Source organism: Loxodonta africana, chromosome 9 (genome assembly GCF_030014295.1).
Source record: "Loxodonta africana isolate mLoxAfr1 chromosome 9, mLoxAfr1.hap2, whole genome shotgun sequence".
Classification (NCBI taxonomy): Eukaryota; Metazoa; Chordata; class Mammalia; order Proboscidea; family Elephantidae; genus Loxodonta; species Loxodonta africana.
In genome coordinates, this window is record NC_087350.1 from 82,117,730 (window position 1) to 82,133,489 (window position 15,760).

At 48.0% G+C, this 15,760-nt stretch overlaps 1 protein-coding gene across 1 annotated transcript; it reads right to left on the bottom strand.

Moving 5' to 3' along the window:
• Positions 1–516: 516 nt before the first annotated feature.
• CA9 (carbonic anhydrase 9) lies at positions 517–8,103 on the bottom strand. The gene is made up of 11 exons (XM_064291749.1): positions 7,696–8,103; positions 6,417–6,446; positions 6,006–6,176; positions 5,697–5,839; positions 5,528–5,620; positions 3,575–3,641; positions 2,616–2,773; positions 2,250–2,394; positions 2,092–2,118; positions 1,603–1,684; positions 517–1,185 (listed from the first exon to the last, which is right to left on the bottom strand). Exons 1-11 carry the CDS (start codon positions 8,075–8,077, stop codon positions 1,119–1,121), a joined length of 1,365 nt encoding a protein of 454 aa, XP_064147819.1. The 5' UTR covers positions 8,078–8,103; the 3' UTR covers positions 517–1,118.
• Positions 8,104–15,760: the final 7,657 nt, after the last annotated feature.

The following is a 15,760-nucleotide window of genomic DNA, read 5'->3' on the forward strand; positions in this document are numbered from 1 at the left end:
GCCCCGTAAGCCTTTCTTTGGTATTGGTAATGGCGGTAGGTGGTTGAGAGGATGCCTGAGGGGACCCTAAATGAACAGGACCTGGGCCCATGCTCTGGGATGGGACATACTTCTCGACCGGGGCCATAGGGTAGGGGTGCTAGGCTCACTGAGGAGGAGTTATAGAAGACTGTGAAAAGCAGAGAAGCCCAGCAGGCCTGGGGGAATATCCTGGCCTTTACTCCCTGCAGGGCAAAGGCTCTGCCTACTGTGGCACCACATTATTCCAGCAGGCAGCTGTGCCAGGCAATTCATTCTGAAAGGAAAACTGCAGGAAGCTACACAGATTTTACTTGGGCAAGGTGAAAAGTCCAAAAGCCTCAATATGATTTTAAGCCTAAAGGCTGCAGCCTCCCTACTCCTAAACACACACATACAAGGTCTTTCCAACAGTATTAATCATTTCTGTCCCCTTCCTGATACCATCTGTGGTAGGCAGAAAAGTGCACCCCCCTCCAAAGATGTCCATGTCGTAATTCCTAGAATCTGTGAATATGTTACTTTGCATGGCAAAAGGCACTTTGCAAATGTGATTTAAGATTTTGAGATGGGGAGAATATTCTAGATTATCCAGGTACACCCAGTGTAATTACAAGGGTCCTTAAAAGAGGGAGGCAAGAAGGTCAAAGACAATAGTAGAAGATGTCACAATGGAAGTAGGAGATGGAAGTGATGAAAGGAAGGGGCTGTGAGCCAAGGAATGAAAGTGATCTTGAGAAGCTAAAAAAGGCAAGAAAAGGATTCTTCCCTGAGGCATCCAGAAGGAACCAGCCCTGCCAACACCTTTAGCCCTTATTTCAGATTTCTGGCCTCCAGAATGATAAGAGAATAAATGTGTGTTGTTTTAACCCACTAAGTTTGTGGTAATTTGCTACAGCGGCCATAGGAAATTAATTCACCATTCTTCTGATTTGAGAAACAAAGGTGCCTTCCACACATTTTATTAGAAACTTATTTTTTTTAATTTTGGAGGTTAAAAAGGAAGTGGTATAACAGGGGCAGGCCAGGAAACAGTTTCCAGCTCCCCCTCAGATTCTTCTAGCCAGCTTCTCTCTGTAGGTTCTCCAAGTTCCAGGCCTCTAGGCTTCAGTCTCAGTGACCTCTGCTGGTTGGTAGCTAACGCTCCCTTTGGCCATATTTACATGTCTATTAAAAAAAAAAAAAATTTTTTTTTTTTTTTTTTTTGGTACACAACCAAAAAAAAAGGAACCAAACCCATGGCTGTTGAGTCAATTCCAACTCATGGTGACCCCATTGTGTTACAGAGTAGAACTGCTCAATAGGGTTTTCTTGGCTGTAATCTTTACAGAAGCAGATTGCCAGGATTTTCTTCTTCGGCACCGCCGGGTGGGCTTAAACAGCCAACCATTTAGGTTAATAGTCTAGTGAAAACCATTTGTGCCACCAGGGGCCCCAGTCAGAAAACTGGCACAGGGTGATCTCATTTGCATACAATTTACATGACTCTGTTTCTCAATATGCCCAGATGGTGGTAGGCCACCTGGTAGGTTGATGGAGGACTGGGGGAGGGGTTGTACCTGAGGGAAAGGGTCAGTGTAATACCTTTGCTGCCTTCTCATTTGCACAAGGAAGGCGATGCTGGTAACAGCAAAGAGAAGGCCAAAAATCAAGGCCAGGATATCACCTGGGAGGGAGAGAGGAAAGGGCTGCCTCAAGGGGTGAAGACAGTCCGTGGAGTTCACCCAAAGCCTGCTTCAGTGTGTCCCCCCCACCACTTTCTAGAGTTCTCCAGTAGCCCCCAGTGCCTCAGTCTCCAGAAGAGGCCAGCAAAGGGATAGGCTAGGACACACAGGAAGAGGGTAAGACGGATACCACTTTTCTTCCCTAAAACTGAGTGTAGAAGGTTGTTTGGGGAGGTATATACTAGGAGATTTTTGGAGCTTCATTCTAAGCCTCCCTTGTCCAGAGGCCATTGGAGGAACCCCACACTTTGATTTGACCTCTTCATATTGGGGTTGGAGGTCTGCAGAAAAAGAGAGGGATCCTGGGAACACCCAGCATCAGGAGCAAGAGAGGGGGGCCCAGACTCACCAGCACCGAAGCAGGAGTTTGGGCGGACTGAAGAGAAAAAGGAGACATCAGAGCTGGGGGCTGTGACCTCAGAAGAGAGGCAAATGAAGATGCGTGAGACGATGAGGGACCTGTGGCTGGGGGGACACAGCAACATGGGACCCCAGACAAAGCTGCACCTGGCTCAGAGGTCCTAGGGCTGCTGTCCTCTCCAGCAGGGAAGGAGGCCTCGATCATTCGCCCATTCAAAGGCTGTGTGGTTCGGAAGTTCAGCTGTAGTCGAGAGTCATCAGGCCCCCACAGGGAGTCAGACAGAGTGTGGAGCTACGGAGGTCAGTAGAGAGTGGGGGTGGGCTTATGGAGTAAAGGGGAAACTAAAGGATCACAGGCCTACTCACAGCCAGCACCTCAGGGCTCCACCATCCATCCCCCACCCAATTCCCCACATGGCCCCTTTATCTCTTCATGCCTCTTCTTCCTCGTCTCATCCTATATCCCCTTTCCCCCACATCCCCTGTGTCACCTCTCCTCCCCCTCAGCCCCACCTGCTTGGCACTCAGCCTCACTGTCTGGTTGAATACAGTCCAGATGACCCCCTGGGCACAGGAGGGTGTGGTCAGAGACCCCTCATATCGGAAGTAGCGGCTGAGGTCGGAGGGCAGCAGTGCAGATACATCCAGTCCTGGGACCCAAGTCTCTGAGCCTGTGGAGGGGACCTGTGCTGGGTCCCACCTAGATCAGGCCGCCTTGAAGCTTTAGGGTACAGTTTCATCTCCCAGGAGCAAAGTTGGCTCAACTCCCTAGGATCCCTTCTTCACTAAGAGGGGTCCCTTCCACTAACTCAGCACAAGATATAACTCAGAAGAAAGTAAAGGGCTTTGGGGCAACTGGAAGAAGCATCATGAAGTGCAGGAGAGCTCCTTAGGTCTGGGTTGTCACTCTTAGTTTTCAAAGCACCATAACATGCTGACAGTAGATTCAACCCCAGAATGAATTAAAAGGGAAAACTGAGCTGAATAACTGTAAATAAATAAAATATTTGTAACAATAAAAAAAGAGATGCAAAAACTCAAAAAGCACAGCTCCTCCAGTTTAGCCAAACCTAAATGTCCAGTAAAATAAGTGAGGTTTAAGATGACCCAGAGTAACCAAAAAGGGGAAGACTTCCAACAGTAGTATTTTAAAATTTAAAATATTTGATGTTAATGAAGGAGAAATCAGCAGTCAGAAAAATGTTAGCTCTGCAGACTCAACCCCTGAATTTCCAAATACTATTGTGTCTGATTTGGTTTTTGGTTTTTAACTAGAAAACCTGTGGGGAGAGGTTTGCCTGTCTACCTCTGTTGGGCTTCATAGTTTTTATCAAGATCACGGTCAGCCACGTCACACCTCAACCCCTTCTGGAAGGCTAGGGAGTCCATCTGTACCCTCAAACTGAGGCTCCCGAAGGGCAATTCTATATAAACTAGGGTACTGAGGGTAGAGACCAGACCAATAAACTGACCTTCCTCAGCGATGTCTTCCAAATGTGACAACAACTGCTCATAGGCACTGTTTTCTTCTGGGCCCTCCTGGGAGATGACAGTGCAAGACAGACTAAGAGCCTTTGTGGTGCAGTGGTTAAAGTGCTTGACCGCTAACCTCAGGAGAAAGATGTGACAGTCTGCTTTCGTAAAGATTTACAGTCTTGGAAACTCTGTGGGGTCACTACGAGTAGGAATCCATTCAATGGCAGTGGATTTGGTTTGGTATTTAGGGCTGTGGCTGGGTGCCTGAAGGAGAGTTGGGGTTCCCAAGGTCCTCTTCCATTCCTTAGCACTGAGAATGCTGGGGGAACCAAAAGTCTTCTGTATTATTACTCAAAGTCTATTTACTCTTACTAGCAAACTAACTTAACAAGCTCGGTGGACTGGTTTTCAATGGCAAATTGAAGAAGAGGAAGGAAGTGGGACAACTTGACTAGCATACAGGCCTTCAATGACCTGGAACCTAATAGCATTTCCAGTCTCACTCATAGCTACTGCCATACGTACTTCATGATCTCACCACAAAACTTCATAATACACCTTTGTATTGATGTTATATTAATACTCATGTGTTTAACTTTTGGAACAAGGTCACCTGACATGCTGTTTCTGTGGCATTTCTCTGAAATTTGTGCTGGGAGGCTAGTTAAGGAGTCAGCAAGTAAGTGCCTAGCAAGTCTCTCTCCATCCCTACACTCTCCTGGCCTCTACTAGTCATTGTGTCTGTAGGCTCAATCATTATGGGTCCAAAGAGGTCACTAAATATTTATCTAGACTTTAATTGCACTTCACAAAAGGGAAATTATCAACTATAGGAGTATTAGAGAAGTCTAACTGATGTTGAATCTAATGCATCTGCCATTTCCTGGATTCTGAGTTTTTGCACATACTTTCCCCTCTGTGTGGAAGACACCTCCTTTTCTTTCTCACTTGTGAAGTCTTCAAGTTTCACCTCCTCTGTGAAGCCTTCCCTGACCATCTCTTTTGCTTTATCTGTGTCCTTTGTATATGTCTGTTATGTTAAAAAGGAGCCCTGGTGTCATAGTGGTTAAGCACTTGAGCTGCTCCACCCATAAAGATTACCCATTGCCATCAAGCTGATTCCGTCTCATAGCAATACTATAGGGCAAAGTAGAACTGCCTCATAGGGCTTCCAAGGATCAGCTTGTGGATTGAACTGCCAACCTTTTGGTTAGCAGCAGAGCTCTTAACTACTGTGCCACCAGGGCAGCCTTGGAAATCCTATAGGGCAGTTCTACTCTGTCCTATAGGGTTGCTATGAGTCTGAATAGATTCTATAGCAATGGGTTTGGTTGGCAGTTTATCATGTTAAAAAAAACAAGTTGCCATAGAGTCGATTCTACTGGGGGTGACCCCATGTGAGTCAGAGTAGAACTGTTTTCTGTAGGGTTTTTAATGGCTAATTTTTAGAAGTAGATTTCCAGGCCTTTCTTCCGAGGCTTCTCTGGGTGGATTCCAGCCTCAACTTTCTAGTTAGCAGTTACAACTATTTGCACCATGCAGGGACTCCATCTACCATGTAGCCTCTCCTTTGGCTGTGAACTCCTTTTTGTGGCCCAGTACCTGACTCACAGGGAACCCAGGTGACACAGTGATTAAGCACTAGGCTACTAGCAGGTCGGCGGTTGGAACCCGGACAGCCTCTCCATGGGAGAAAGATGTGGCAGGCTGCTTCTGTAAAGATTACCGCCTTGGAAACCCTATGGGACAGTTCTATCCTGTCCTATAGGGTCGCTAGGGGTCTGAAGCAACTCTATCACAGCGAGTTTTACCCGACTTACAGTGGGTGATGAATGAATGAACTAATGACTGAATGAGATGACAGCCAAGGGTCAGGGTGCATGTGCTAGGACGGAGTCTCTAAGGGCACACGTGGGAAAGCAGGGAATGAAGACATCCAGAGCCCGTACCTGCAGAAAGGCGGCCAACACGGCCAAGCCTCCTGGACGCCCCAGTGCCTCGTCAACTTTGGCAAATGCAGTGCTGAGGTGAACCACGTGGATCTGTAGAAGACACGAGAGTATGGTGGGCCAGCCCCAGCCCGCCCCTTCACCGCTCCGCGAACCGCCTCTCGCTCACCTCAGCAGCGAAACGGTGACCGTCGACGGTGTGCTCCGAGCCCGGGCGACCCGCGGCCCCCCAGTGCAGATGCAACTGCAGGGCCCGGTACTCCCGCCCGGGACCCAGGGCCATCTGCAGCCCCGAAGGCAGAGTCAGCTGCACTGAGGGGGGAGGGTTGGTGAGCCCGACCCTGCCCGGCCCCCACCACCCCACCTCCGCGGGCCAGGCCCCCAAGCCCCGCCCACCCGTCCTCTTCCTTAGGCCCTGCTCCTCACCCTCAGATCGCCTCCGCCCCTTCCCTGAGGCTCCGCCCGAGATCCCCCTCACCTGTGTGGCCGTTGTTTTGCAGGCGCAATTCTGGGAGTGTCGGGAGCGCAAAGCCCAGGAGTTCCAGGGGTCGCAGGGCAGGGCCAAATGCAGCTAGCTCAGGCCGTATATCTACAGGGGATTGGAAGCGACCTGCGCAGGCTGGGGACACCTGGGGCCAGGGCGGGTCGCCTAGGGTGGAAGAGTATGGTCAGGAAGTCTGGGACAAGGTCAGGTACTTTTCGGGAACCAAAGAAGAAAAAGTGAGGGGGTGGGGCAGGAAGCGGAGCTGCAGATAGAAATCTGGCTTGTGGGCGGGACTGACTGAGGAGGGTGCGGTGGTTGGGGCGCCCAGTGTTCAGGGATGGTTGTGGGACAGAGCAGCAGACCTGGGTACGCAGACTGGGACTGTGTAGGGGGTGGGTGTCTCACCTCCATAGCGCCAATGACTGTGGTCATCCCCTGCATAAATGAGAAGGATCAAGAGGCCGATCTTGGAGCCCAATCCCTCCCCAGTGACCAGAATGAGATGGCCCCCCTCCACCAGAGGGGATTCACAAGCTCAGATGCCTGACAGGGGGCCTAGGTAACTGAAATGCCTGAAGCAGGCCAAGTGTTAAGGCACAATAGACTGCAGCCAAACATAATGCCACAGCTGGATGGGCCAAACAAAAATCTTACTGGCCCTGGGGTACCAGCTTGGAACTGTCTTAGGGTCCGTAAACTGGATAGGGACCTCAGTCCCCAGACCCAAATCAGACCATTGTTCCTTTCTCCCTTACCCATCTACCCTCCGCATTCATCTCTCTCCCCTTTCTGGTCTCTCCTTCCCCAAAGTTCCTATCCAGGAGTCTGAAGACCAGGTTCCTTATGGCTGTTGCCTTCTAGGTCTTGGTTTCCTCATCTGTAGACAGCAGACAAGATGGTCTCTAAAACTCCTTCCTGCTCTCCGTCTGTCCTTACCCTCAATCTTTCCTCTTCTCTTCCCATCATACTTCTGTCCTTTTCCATCTTTTTTTTTAAACATTCTTTTAATCTCTTTGCACCTTCCTCGAAGGAACCCTGGTGGTACAGTGGTTAAAGCTATCGGCTGCTAACGGAAAAGCTGGCAGTTTGAAACTACCAGCACCTTTCAGGGAGAAAGACATGGCAGTCTGCTTGCATAGAGATTTAAGCCTCAGAAACCCTATAGGGTCGCTATAAGTCAGAATCAACTCAGTGGCAGTGGGTGGTGGTGCGCGTTCCTCCCTCTTACTCTTCTCCAACCTCTCCCCTGTTTCTCATCTCTTCTATCTCCCCCCTCTCTATCTGTGCCCCCCTTTTTTTGGTCTCCTCTCCTACCCCTTCTAGCTCTGAAAGGGGGAAGAAGTCTGGGCTTAGGGAAGGCTACTGTTGGATTACAAACTCCTCTCCTCCCCTGAGAGTCCCTGAATGGTGCAAACAGATAACCTAAAATTTGGAGATTTCAGTCCACCCAGAGGCACCTCGGAAGAAAGGCCTCGTGATCTACTCCACAAAATCCCCCACTGAAAACCCTATGGAGTACGGTTCTACTCTGATGCACATGGTGTCACTGTGAGACACAGTTGACTCAGGGGCAACTGGTTTTTGGTTCTCCTCCCCTGAATAATCCCTGTCCGAGCTGGGGTATGGGGGGAGGGGAGTAATGTACCTCCTGGAGCCTAGATTTGGAGGGCTGATAGCCACTTACCTTTTCTTTCCCTGTGGGCATTATTTTTTTGACCTTGAGTATTCCTGGGAGCCTCAGTAGGTAGATCCTCTAACCTCAGAGAGTCCTCTTCCTCTGAGTTAGTCTCAACTTCAGGTGGCTCTTCCTGTCCAGGTGGCTCCTGCTCTCCAGGTAGATCCCCCTCTCCACGTGGGTCCTCTTTACTCGGCAGATCCTCCTCACCCAGTGGATCGTCTTCCCCAGATGAATCTCCTCCCATGCCGGGAGCCCCATGCATCCATGGCAGACTCTGGGGATGGGAAGGCACCAGGAGCACCAGTAGCAGCAGCAGTTGCGTAGTGGGACCCTGGGCACGGGCTGTGGTCAACAGAGGGAGCCAGGGACTAGGGCACCAGGGAGCCATGTGGCTGGCTGTGGGGTGTCCCGGGACCCAGTGTGCACAGGCAGTACGTGCATAGGAAACAGGAGCTGGGTGGGGGAGGAGCAAGCCTGGAGGGGAGCAGGCTGACTCACAGAGTGCCCTTCTGTAGAGATGGAGCCAAAGTCCCACGGGTCTGTCTGGCCCTGTGCCCCCTCCCCGATACCAAGCCAGGGTAGAGGTGGGGTGGGGGCAGGTGTGTGCTCAGGCAGAAAGTTATCGGGGTCACAGGCTCAGCCTGGGACCCAAGGCACCACCTGGCACTATACAGGCTTTCTCTGGCACCACCCGTTGCTTGCCAGCCAGCCTCACCTAACCCTGGCCAGCTTCCCAGCCCCAGGCAGGGAAGGGGAAAGTCAGGGAGCTGGAGCCCCCAAGTCCTCTGGCTGAGAGGGGAAGCAGCCCATACATACATCCTGGCCCAGCCAGGGAGCAGATAGGGTGTAGGGCAAACTTCTGGGGAAGCCTGAGGATGAGTAGGTAGATGGATGAATGGGTGGGCAGGAAGCCCCTCTGAGTATGAATGGAAGACTAAGTATATGTATGAGAAGGAATCTGATGGGTTAAAACTAAATTTATTTCTAATCATATTACTCCGGTGCTGAAAAACCTTCATTGGCTGCCCACTGCCTACCAGAGTAACTCCTATCGTCTCCTCTAGTCGACTTCCAAGTCCTTTCATAATCTTACCCGAGATACCTCTTCATCTTATCTCCTACCACCCTCATACTTCAAGCCAAATTAAACTACTCACTGTTTCTTGAAGCCTTTTACCACCTTTGTTCATCTAGTTCTCACTGCCTGGAATGCCATTCACTGTGGAATTCAATAAAAATATATTTAGTACCAATTGTATGTCAGACATTGGGCTATGGATTACCCATTACCGTCAAGTCGATTCCGACTCATAGCAACCCTATAGGGCAGAGAACTACCCCATAGGGTTTCCAAGGAGCACCTGGTGGATTTGAACTGCCAACCTTTTGGTTAGCAGCCATAACTTTTAACCACCATGCCACCAGGGTTTCTGGGCAATGGACTAGGGGTACGGAATTGAATAAGACACAGTCCTTGCCCTTGAGGAGCTCACAGTGTATTGAGAGCAAACATCAGCACAATATTTAGGAGAGAGAGGTTAAGTCTGCCTCTAGAGGTAAAAAACAGGTAGGCAAAATCTGATGAGGGCCTTAAAGAAGAAGTGGCAGTTTCAATGATGAAAACAACATAGGGAATGGTATTCCGGGTAGTGTGAAGAAAGGCATGGAAGGGTTTCTGTACAGTTCGGGTGTATGTTGCATGAGAGATATGAATGGTGAAGACAGATGAAAAGGCAGGACCTGTATGAGCAGGGCCTTGAATACCATGATAAGGAGTTTGGTCTTTATTCTGTTAGCAGAAGGGAAGGATCAAATATTTTGAACAGGAGAGTGACAGAATGAATTCTCATATAAGGTCCTGCTGAGGGCTAGTGTGAAGCATGAACTGGGTACAAGAAGACAAGTTTGAAGAATGAGAGGACCCTAAGAATGAGCTTGGGGCTCCCAGTCTGCTTCTTCACTCAACAACCATTTATTGAGCCTCCTCCAAGTTGCCAGGCACTGCTCTAGGCCCTGGGGATACAGCATTAAACAGCCTCTGCTGTGAGTTGGGATCAACTCGATGGCAACAGGTTTGGTATTTTTGGTTTACTCTTCCGTAGCTTACATTCTAGTAAGGCCCCTATGGCTTCCACAAACCAGAAGAGAGCCATCTCAGGAGGCCCATGTTAAGGGCTAATATTCAGTAGGTATGCACCAGTATGGTTGTATAGGTTAATTAAAGATGTTGAAATGTTTCTAATCCTGTTGGTAAATAGCAGAGGCTCCCAGCCTTTAGGGGGCTGTTGCTCCAGTTCATCCTTGGGGGCTCTCCAGACCTGCTCACAATCTCTCATCTAAATGGGTAATACCTGGCACTGGAGGGGTCCCAGGACCCCACTTGAGTGCCTCGGCCAGTTTCCACTCTAATGAGTCAGTACTTCTGTACCTGGTACTGTGTTAAAGATTTTGAGTATCTCCCCGGTTTAAATTCATTTTTCTTCAAGATTCATCTCAAAGGCCACCTCCCTGGGAAGCCTTTTTTAACGCACTCTCTATCACCAGTTAGGAAGAGATCTCTGGCACCTCTGAGCCACCACAGTTCTTTGCCTGCTCTCAATAATGACCCGCCTACCACCTAATGCATATTAGGGTGATTTATGACCACATTTTTTATCTGTTCTGATAGCCTTGATCTCCATAAGGGCAGGGTCCAGCGTTTGATTGATTTAGTCTTTCATTCAACAGCCATTATTGAACATTCCCTCTGCACAGAGCACCTTGCTTGGTGCTTGAGGAATTCCTAATTAAGATACCCTCAAGGAGCTTGTTATCAACAACATGTGTGTGCCAAACAACAACTATTTCAGGAGTGTTATGGATTGAATTGTGTCCCCCCAAAATGTGTGTTAACTTGGCTAGGCCATGATTACCAGTATTTTGTGGTTGTCCACCATTTTATGTTCCCATATGATTATTCTATCTGTTGTAAAACCGAACTTCTATGATGTTAATGAGGCAGGATCAGAGGCAGTTGTGTAAATGAGACAGGACTCAATCTATAGGATTAGGTTGTATCTTGAGTTAATCTTTTTTGAGATATAAAAGACAGAATGGAGCAGAGAGGAGACGAAGCTCATACCACCAAGAAAGAATCACCAGGAACAGAGCACGTCCTTTGGACCCACGGCCCATGAGCTGAGGAGCTCCTAGACCAGGGAAAGATTGATGACAAGGACCTTCCCTCAGAACCAACAGATAAAGTCTTCCCTGGGAGCTGATGCCCTGAATTGGGACTTCTAGCCTCCTAGGCTGTGAAAGAATAAATTTCTGTTTGTTAACACTATCCGCTTGAGGTATTTCTGTCATAGCAGTACTAGATAACTATGACAAGAAGCACAGCATCGCATTTTTATAGCACCTGAAATTATCTGCCTTGTCAAAGTAACTGTCATACTGTATACCAAAGCTTGTACAGATGAATAACAACTGCCCTTTTAACAGTCATTTTAGGAGACAGGCAGCCTAACTGAATCTAGGTTACCATTTGTGGAGCCAAATTAGCCATCCATGGCATCTGACCCATTGTGCACTCTGGATAGCCAGTTCATTTTCTTGGTCAGCTGTGTTGCCCGCACCTTACTTGGACCCTGATACACAGAAAGTACATGGTAATCTGAATTGGATGGCCTGTACAAGACAGAATGTAGTAGCAACTAATTTAGTTGAGGTGGAAGAATTCATGGCGCTCAAAGGACAGAAGCATCATATTAACTAGATACTGGAGTCTGTATGTCTGGACATCTTTTGCCAACTCCAACCTCAGTTCTTTTTCTTTTTTCCTTTTTCCAAATGTTCTGAATGTTTCCATCTCCCCTTTGTTTCCTTTTCTTTTTAGATCTCTCTGTACACTTCTCTGGAGCACTCTATATATCCACATCTCTGTTGGCTCTCTCCTGCCATCTCCCCACCATCTCTGCTGCTTTTCCTCTCAGGTATTTCAGAGTACAGATCTGCCTCTAGGTACAGATCTCTCTCCATTATAGCTCACAATTTTTCCAAATGTTCTCTATGGACCTGTCTTTCTTTAGCTCTCTGTCTCTTTGTGTGTGTGACTGTGTCTCTGGTTCTGGGTGGAGAGTGTGGACTCTGACCCTGAATCATGCCTTCATAGCTGGGAGTCTGCCAAAGCCTAAAACAGGTTTGAGCTTCCAGAGTTCTTGTTTCCTGGTTCTCCCCAGGTCGGGACGGGGTGTGCTCAGGACTGACTGATGGGGCCACCCCCTGCATGGCCCAGGACCTCTCTGTGATTGTTTAAGACCAAGTCTTTGATCCTTAGTTCTGTGTCTTTAGACACTGAGGGGCCATGTTACTAAAATATATCACTGTTTACCCCAGGGCTGTAGAGGAGGGAGCTACTGATGGGTGGAATAGGGGAAAAAAAGTTCCCCTCCCCTTTCTGCCATGGATTGGGAGAAAAGACCAATGAAAGCCCTCCTGGGGCCTTGAGGCTGACCTGTACTTCTGGCCCACCACACCATCAGCCATTTTGGAGCTGAAGCAGACTCACAGGATAAGAAGAGATGGGTCTTTGTTGTAGACCCTCATCCTTCTGTCCTTGTCCATCTTCATACTCTTCATAGGCCTTTTCATCTACCACTGTGGCTTCTGCAAGCTGATGATAGTCAAATATCCCCAGACTGGACTCTCCCCAATCCCTTATGTGAGACCCATAGCCACCTGCCTAGTGGACATCCCCACCTGGATGTCCCACAAGTATCTCAAGCCCAACAGGCCCTAAGTGGAATTAATCTTCCCTAAAAATCTCCTCTTCCTCCTCCTTCAGTGAACAGCACCACCCTCTAGAAACATGGCACCATCTTTGCTTGCTTCTTTTCCTTCACTCACGACATTTAATTATCAAGCCCTATGGAGTCTATCTTCTAAATTTTACATCCACATTTCATCCTAGTCCAAACTTCCATCACCTCTTACCTGGCCTCTTAAGGGGGGCTTGCTGAATTCATCTAGCCAGAACAATCTTTCTAAAATGGACATCTCATCATCTCACTTTCTGCTTAAGACCTTTCAATGGCTTCCCATTGCCCTTAGGATAACAACCAAAGTAATTAACATGGGCTTCAGAAGGTTTCTCTGGCCTTCTTGGTGGGCTTGTGACATAGGTTGGTCTAAAAAGAGTGGAACATTTGATGCCTGAGGGAACCCACTCATTCTTTGTCCTGACATGAATAAGGAAGCACACAGCCACTGTAACTGCGGGCCGCCATTTCGTAACCCTGATGCAAGCAAGTTTTAAGATGAAGGCAAAACCATAGAAGGCAGAGTGGAGTGGTGGAAAGAGGTCCTCAGTATCATGATTGAACCGCTGGATTAAGTTAATCTAGGCCGACCTGCATCTGGACTTTTCAACTGCATGATAAATTTTATTGTTTAAGCCACTTTGAACTTACTATTACTTGTGACATAATCTTACTGATAAAAATCCCCTCCATGATTTGGCCTCTGCCACCTGTCCTGTCTCCTTTCTCATCACTCTCTTCCCTTGTAATCTATGTTCTAGCCATACTGAACTTCTAGGAGTTTCTGGAATGCGCTGCACATTTGTTTTGCTTTGTTTTTTTTTTTTTTTTTTTACCTCCAAGTCTTTGTACATGCTGTTAGTCTCCCTTTCCAAACTCTCCACCCCTGCTGGCTTTTTCTCCCAGTATCAGTTTGCTGTTATCAGTTCACATGTCGTTTTCTCCAAAAACCCTTTCCTGACTCCTAAACTAAGCTCAGCTCTCGCACTCTGTGCTTACAAAGCAGCCTCTATGTCCCTTGTAATGTTCATTTCACTTTTTGGTGACTCCTTACTGTCTGTCATGCTGGATTATAAACTTCATGCGGGCAGGGGTCATAGTTCTTTTGTTCATCATTTCATCCCCATGCTTAGCACAGTACCTGGCACATGACAGGCATTTTTGTTGAATGATTAATAATTGTTGTTCAAAGCATCTCTAGGGCTTCTCCAGCATCTAGTGAGTTGAAAGCAGAAGTTGAAGGTGATTAAAGGATAGAATGATTGTTGACTGCCCTCTGACCTCCTCCCCCAGCCCCTCCTTCTTTTGGCTTTGGGGCATCTGTTCCAAATGGAGTGCGGTGTGCTTGATTTGCTCTGTGGGAGACTTGGTCCTCAGGGAGACAGTTATCTCCAAGTGTCCTTAATGTATCTTCTCAGCTTCGACCGCTTCAGCCTCCGGATTTGGATGATTCTCCCACCTGAGCTCACAGTAGGCTCTATTCCCAACCCTCTTCCACCTGTCCAAATCGCATTCACACATTGATAACATACCCAAACCCACCCATCACCTAACGGGCCCCAGGTACTGTGCTCTGTTCCCATCACCTGGGCTCACAGCGACAGACAACCACAGGATTATGTCCTCTCCCACACCTGAGCTGTTAGTGCAGCCTGTCCCACATTCAGTTGAGAGAGTGTAATCAGTCCTCCACTTTTATGGTATTACCGGTTTTATTGGGACCTAAGCCCTTTTAAGCCCAAGGTACAGTGTGACCCAGACTCTCCCTTTCCCCCGTCCAAGCCCTTCAAGTTGCTCCTCCCTGACTAGCCCAGCATTTCTTCTTCCTCAGAATTCCTAGAATGCCAGAGCTGGAAGGGACCTCAGAACCTTGATAATTCCCTGGTTCTTGGCTTGGGGCCTAGACTCCTAGGGATCCACAATGGTAGGAATGGGATCTAAAGTTTAACATTTTGTATTTGTGTTTAGTAACTTTTTTTTTTTTTAACTAATTACGAAGTAATGCTGGTTCAATGTATAAAACTCGGGGAAAAGAAGAAAAGGATAAGGGAATCAAAAAAAACACCCTATTTGTCCCATCCACCCCTTTAACCTCTGTGACCCATTGCCTGGCACAGATTAGGTGCTTAATATTTATAGAATGAATTATCTTTAATGCCACCATCCAGACATAAAAAGCCACAATTAACTTTTCAATGTTTATCCTTCAAATCATACATATATATATACACACACATACATGTGCGTATATATGTAAAATTGTTTTATACAAAGATAGGATCATAGTGCACAGCTTTGTAGCCTGCTTTTTTCTCTCAGCAATAGAGTATGTGCATTTTTCCTATTGATAATTTTTCACATCATTTTTAATGCTTTCATATTGTTCCATCAAATGTTGTACCATCATTTTCTTAACCAATTCTCTACCACTGGACATTTAGGTGGTTTCCAGTTTTCTGTTGTTATAAATAACATTGTGTCAGACATCCTGGGACGTTATTTTTATCCATATCTCTGTTTTGTGAGGATGCATTCCTAGAACTGGAATTGCTAGGGCAAAACAGTATGCATATTTTTAGGTTTCTGATACACACTGACAAAATTTACCCTCCAGGACTACTGCCAATTTTTTAAAAAGCCTAAGTAAGGAGAATCTGGTACGTTTAATCTTTGGCTAGGCAACACAGACTAATCAACTTAAAGCTTTTGCCTTTGCTCAGAATTACAACAATCAGGAAACACCACGTTGGTTATCTACACCTGCTGACCAGAAGTTAATTGGCTGTCAGGCTTGAAATGAGAAATTGAGTTGGGGCCAAAATATTCCGAACCCTGTGATCCGCGAGGGTTCCTACTAGTGAAATCATCGGGAAGGACTGACCCCTCCCTGCATCTGGCATGGGCCCTTAACTACTGACCCCTTCCCAATTCTACAGATGGGACACTGAGGCCCTACCAGTGCCTGCACCCTCAATTCTCCTGACTTAAAGTCCAGGCTGCTGCCCCAACTTGGTGCCACTCAGAGAAGGATCACACACACTGGGCCAGTGAACGAGTCCTGCCCCTCCTGGGTCTGCCCGGGCCAGTGCCGCATACTTACAACGCCGCCCTGGCGGTGGGTAGAGGCCTAGGCGAACGAGACAGGACGCAGGCCCGCAGGGAGCCAGCCGCACATGCTCTGTCCAGTGCACGCAGCATCCCGGCGCTAGGGTGCGCTCTCCCCCTAAGCCCCGCCCCGGAGGCCCCGCCCCCGGAGCGGTTGGGGTTTGAAT